The sequence below is a fragment of the Lipotes vexillifer genome, unplaced genomic scaffold, assembly GCF_000442215.2.
Source record: "Lipotes vexillifer unplaced genomic scaffold, Lipotes_vexillifer_v1.1 scaffold371, whole genome shotgun sequence".
NCBI lineage: Eukaryota > Metazoa > Chordata > Mammalia > Artiodactyla > Lipotidae > Lipotes > Lipotes vexillifer.
In genome coordinates, this window is record NW_006786304.1 from 664,982 (window position 1) to 670,028 (window position 5,047).

The window sequence follows — 5,047 nt, forward strand, 5'->3', positions numbered from 1 at the left end:
CTTATTCATACAATGGGGGAAGAGTAGCTTTACAGTGGAGAAGCTTGGCAGACACCACTACCCTAATCAAGGGATCAAAGAGAAAATCTCCAGTGATGGGACAAACTGACAACACAAGCCAATTGTTATGATGCACCGAGAAGGACACAGCCTCACTTCCCTGCTGTTACTGCCACAAGTGCAAACATGAACCTAATCAGGAAGAAACATAAAAAAAAAAAAACCAAGTTGAGGAACCTCCTACAAAATAACTGATCTGTATTTTTTAAAATTATCAAGACCATGAAAAAGAGATAAACTGAACTGTTCTAATTAAAGGAGACTAAAGCGACTTGATAATTAAATGTACCATTTAATGCGGTCTGAGATTAGCTCCTGGACCAAAAAAAATTTTGTCTTTTGCTATTAAAGGATGTTAATGTGACCAATGATGAAATGAAAACGTCTACAGATTAGATAGGTTAGTATTGGGTCAATGTTAATGTCTTAATTTTGATAACTGCATGGTGTTTACATAAAGGGAATGTTTTTAGTAAATACCCACTGAAGTATTCAGAAGTAAAGGTGCATCATATCTGCAACTTCCAAACATTTCAGAAAAAAAGATACACACACACACACACACACACACACACACACACACACACACGATACAGGGAATGTGGTAAAATGTTAACATTTAAGGAACCTGGGAATTGTAACTTTCAATTTCCTTACAACTTAAAATTTTGGTAACTTTCCTATAAATCTGAAATCACTTCAGATTAAAGTTAGGGACCCCCCCCCCCAAATGATATAAACTATCTCTCTGAAGTGCTAGGTCAACAAGGAGAGGCTTGAGTCACTCAAACTTTCTTCCTGAAGATTTCCTCCTTGCCCAAGGCAGAGGTGCCAGGAAGAAACTGATATAAAACCAATGTCAAGAAGATGGACACTGACAAAAGGCTTTGGGTACGGATGGTCTAAACAAACTACAGATCTGCTATGATTATGCCAAGTGCTTACTGCAATTCAATCCTGGTGTGCTACTGAGAAAACCCTGGAAATAACTCCAGAGTCTTTAGAGAGCTTCAATTTGAAACCCATTCCCCCTGATTTGGCACATCCTGCGTAAATATGAACACCACCACTCAGCTTAACATGATGCTGCTGAAATTAGCAGCAGAGCTTGGTAGGCTGTCCACACCACACAATACTTAATATCATTGCAGGTAATACCGGAATTAGAAAGAACACATAGGGAGGTTATAAGCCCTACCTTGGTTTCAAATTAGTAGCAGCCTATATCCTTGAGCTCACCTCTTAATGCTCAAGGGTCCACATAACCATGTGCCCACTATAACACCTCCTCAAAACTCATCAGCTTTGAAAGTATCCAGGAGAAAATCAAGGGAAACAATGACATGAAACTGGAAGCTCCGGGGGTTACAAAAGAAATGCCAAGGATGGGAATTCCCTGGCAGTTCAGTGGTTAGGACTCTGAGCTTCCACTGCCGGGGCCTGGGTTCAATCCCTGGTCAGGGAACTAAGATCCCACGAGCCATGTGGCATGGCCAAAAAGAATAAAAAAGAAAAAAAGAAAAGAAAAAGAAATGTCAAGGAGACACGTTATGAGAGCTCTAAATGAACAAAATGAATGTTTTTAACACAGGTAAAATTTTAACATTTCAAGAGCAATACAGAAAATTTTAAGACAGTCAGCCTTTGTGATAACACCAAGTTGCCAATGGAACTGAAATGCAGCTGCTTGACTAGATGATATCTAAACATCTTAGCTGGTTTTTTATTGCAGGAAAAAAATTTCTATCAATATATGAATTTCAGGCACCTGATCAATGGCCATCTACACATTCCTTTTATCAAACCAAAATGTGTCAGTTTGGGTGCAGTACAGCACTGAAGTCACTGATAAATAAAACCCTTTCCCTGCTGGGAGACCTGCAGGGGACAAACAGGCTGCATGCTATGACAGGGAGCTGCGGGACCACAGAAAAGGTATTCTAACCAGCCACAACTGCAGTCCTGACAACAGGACTGCTCTCACACACTGAAAGGCCTAACATATCTTGCACGACAGCCTCAAAACTACATGAAGGTGGAGGATCCACAAGTCTGACAGCTGTCGGGATTACTCAGCTCCTTCCCAGAAAGCATCTCACGGAAACAAGAAATAATTCCAGAATCTCCAGATGGCTTGGCTTAGCCCTCTAGAAAGCGTCCTGTAAACAGTGAAAGCTGTAATCGGCTCTGAGGTAACACTTACCTGTGGCTTCAATGTACTCAATACATCGCTCAATAAAAACAGGAATCGGTTTCTCTGGAGTCACCACGGTTGTTAAGGGCACCCCAAAATAGTTACTCTCCCAGGTCGCCTTTGTGATGGATGGCCGGGGTTTGGGCTTTGGTTTCTGTCCAGGAAAGAGAAAAGAAAGCACAAAAACAAAGTGATTCTCAACATACAACTCAAACTTCAGTAAGGCTTCCAGGGGGGAACTCTCAGTGGTGTGGAAACTGTTAGAAAGATTCCAAGCAGGATAAAGAGACCCACTTACTCATCTCATTCCTCCAAGTATCACACAAGATGCCGGCAAGCTGCCACATAGTCACACCTTGGGTGTGAAACTGCATTATCAGAACAACGGTGTTTATAAGAAGCAGGCCATGTTTATTTATAACAATGAGATGACTGTCCAACATCCTTTATCAGGGGTACAATGGAGTAAACAGGAAACTTTCCAAACATTCCATACAGATAATAGATACTATACACTCAAAGATGGCTAAAATCTTTTCAAAAGATTAAAAAAGTGGAATTGAGGGCTTCCCTGGTGGCGCAGCGGTTGAGAGTCCGCCTGCCGATGCAGGGGACGCAGGTTCGTGCCCCGGTCCGGGAGGAACCCACATGCCACGGAGCAACTGGGCCCGTGAGCCATGGCCGCTAAGCCTGCGCGTCCGGAGCCTGTGCTCCGCAACGGGAGAGGCCACAACAGTGAGAGGCCCGCGTACCACACACACACAAAAAAAGTGGAATTGAAAACTAATAATTTCCTCCTTTGAGAAGAGAGAGCATGCATTCTGCTGAAAGCCCAAGAGAAGAATTCCCTTTGATACATCAGCCTGGGGTTAATTCCCAATGGCTTCTGCATTAGGAAAGGGTAAAACCAACTAGTCAGACATGACAAATAGGATACTTCTTTGTCCCTTCCTTCCTAGCAGTCACCTTGCTCATGTAGTAGGAGTAGCAGCAGCAGCAGCAACTGCTTGAGAGCTGCTACGCACCAAGCCAAGTCCCAGATACTATTTCTATTAAACCGTATGGCATTCCATTTTACCAAGGACAAATGTCTCACGTGACACAACTAACAAGTGACAGTGCCGGGATTCAAACCCAGGAGGGTCTGTCTCCAAAGCCCACGCTCATAAACATTATTGAGATATTTTGCTCCAAAATTATTCAATCCTTTTATTTTGAAGATCACATGAGGAGGAAAAAATGCTCTAAACCAATGGTAAATTTCCTAAAGCTACAGAAATACACCTAAAATTTGGGGCTTTTGTTAAAATATCTACTAAAGAGGAAGATAACCAAATAGAATCAAGGTAAATGGACCCAGGTGTATCTCCAGCAACTCAGTTTCATTTGCAAGTTAATGAGACTAATTTAGAAAGGCAGGTTTATTTACAAATATGCCCAGCTTAAAACTTAAAAGTATTTAGGGACCTCTGCATGAAATCCACTAAAGAGGACAGCTAACTAGCTTCTAGGTCAGGGTCAACCATTCCCTTTCCTTATCCTGCTCACCCTCATTCCTTCTGGTACCCCCTTTATATGAGAACAAATCACTTCCTGTTTAGTCTGAAATTCGCTGAGGACTTCCTGTGCCAACAAGTGGCAAAAAAAAAAAACAAAAAAAACAAAAAAAAACAGCTGAGAATAAACTGTACATGAAAGAAGGAAGGAGGCCATGTCTGTACTGCTGGCTGACACTATCTGAAATGATAACCCAAAGGCAAAGATGATCCAGTCCTCACGCAGCCCGCAAACTGATCTGGTATGGAGGACTGTAATGCAATGTGAATGGATCCCACGGTCCCAGAGAAGAACACGCACTCCACAAAGCCTGTCACTGCAATATGCCTGCTCCTGGTAAAACCAGTGACACAGCCTCTCCGGCTTCAGGGAGTGGCTGCGGCTTTCTCCCCTGTATAGACTGCCTGAGGCAAACAGGCTCTGATTTCACACTTTTTCCCAAAGAAGTATGGAAAAGCAAATGAATGCTTTCTCTTTCCACGGAATCATTTAACCAATCTAGACCTCCCCCTAGCGCCTTCTACTTACATGAAGTACAAGGTAAAGAACTGAAGCCTTCAAATCTAACAGACCTGGGTTGAATCCTGACTGAGAAGTTCTGTGACTTTGGTCAAGTAACTTAGCACCTTGGGGACAGTGCCCTCCTCAAGAGGTGGTCCTGAGGGTGAAATGACGTGATGTACTGGAAGTGGCTCAGTGCCTAGAGTGCAGTAGTTGCCCGACAATGTGAGAAGGGCTGAGTGTTCTCCATTGTTACACACTGCAGCAACCGGTAACAATGCATCAAGCGGGGCTCTCCCTTAAACATGCCGTACCATTTAAACCGTTAGCTGAAGAATCTGAACACACAAGGAAGACCATCTGGATTTAAGTGACATTCTTTTGGCCAACCCCAACCAGGCAGCATTTGCCAGTCAAAACTAACGTAACAATAGCACTGTTCTTCAATAAAACCTTGAAGCTTCCAAATAAACTGCTGTTATAGAATTTAAAAAAATGGGAACTTTAAGAGAGCTGCCAGGAAGCTACTTCCAATCACTATAATGCCTTCTGACCATAGTTCTAGTAAACAGACAATAAATTTTAACCTCATACTTCCTCCACCCTCTCAATACTAGAGCAAGATGATGAGGTGCGTTCTAACAGTCTAAGTTAGCCAGCAAATTTAGCCTCCATCAACTGAATACTTACTAAGCACCAGATCCTTGCTTAAATTCTTTTTTTTTTTTTTTTTTT

At 42.4% G+C, this 5,047-nt stretch overlaps 1 protein-coding gene across 1 annotated transcript in view; it reads right to left on the bottom strand.

Moving 5' to 3' along the window:
* ARHGAP35 (Rho GTPase activating protein 35) overlaps positions 1-5,047 on the bottom strand; it is a 74,747-nt gene that overhangs the window by 56,676 nt on the left and 13,024 nt on the right. The window contains exon 2 of the mRNA XM_007458486.1: positions 2,264-2,408. Within this exon, the coding sequence (XP_007458548.1) occupies positions 2,264-2,408 (145 nt within the window). The remainder of the gene's footprint in view (positions 1-2,263; positions 2,409-5,047) is intronic.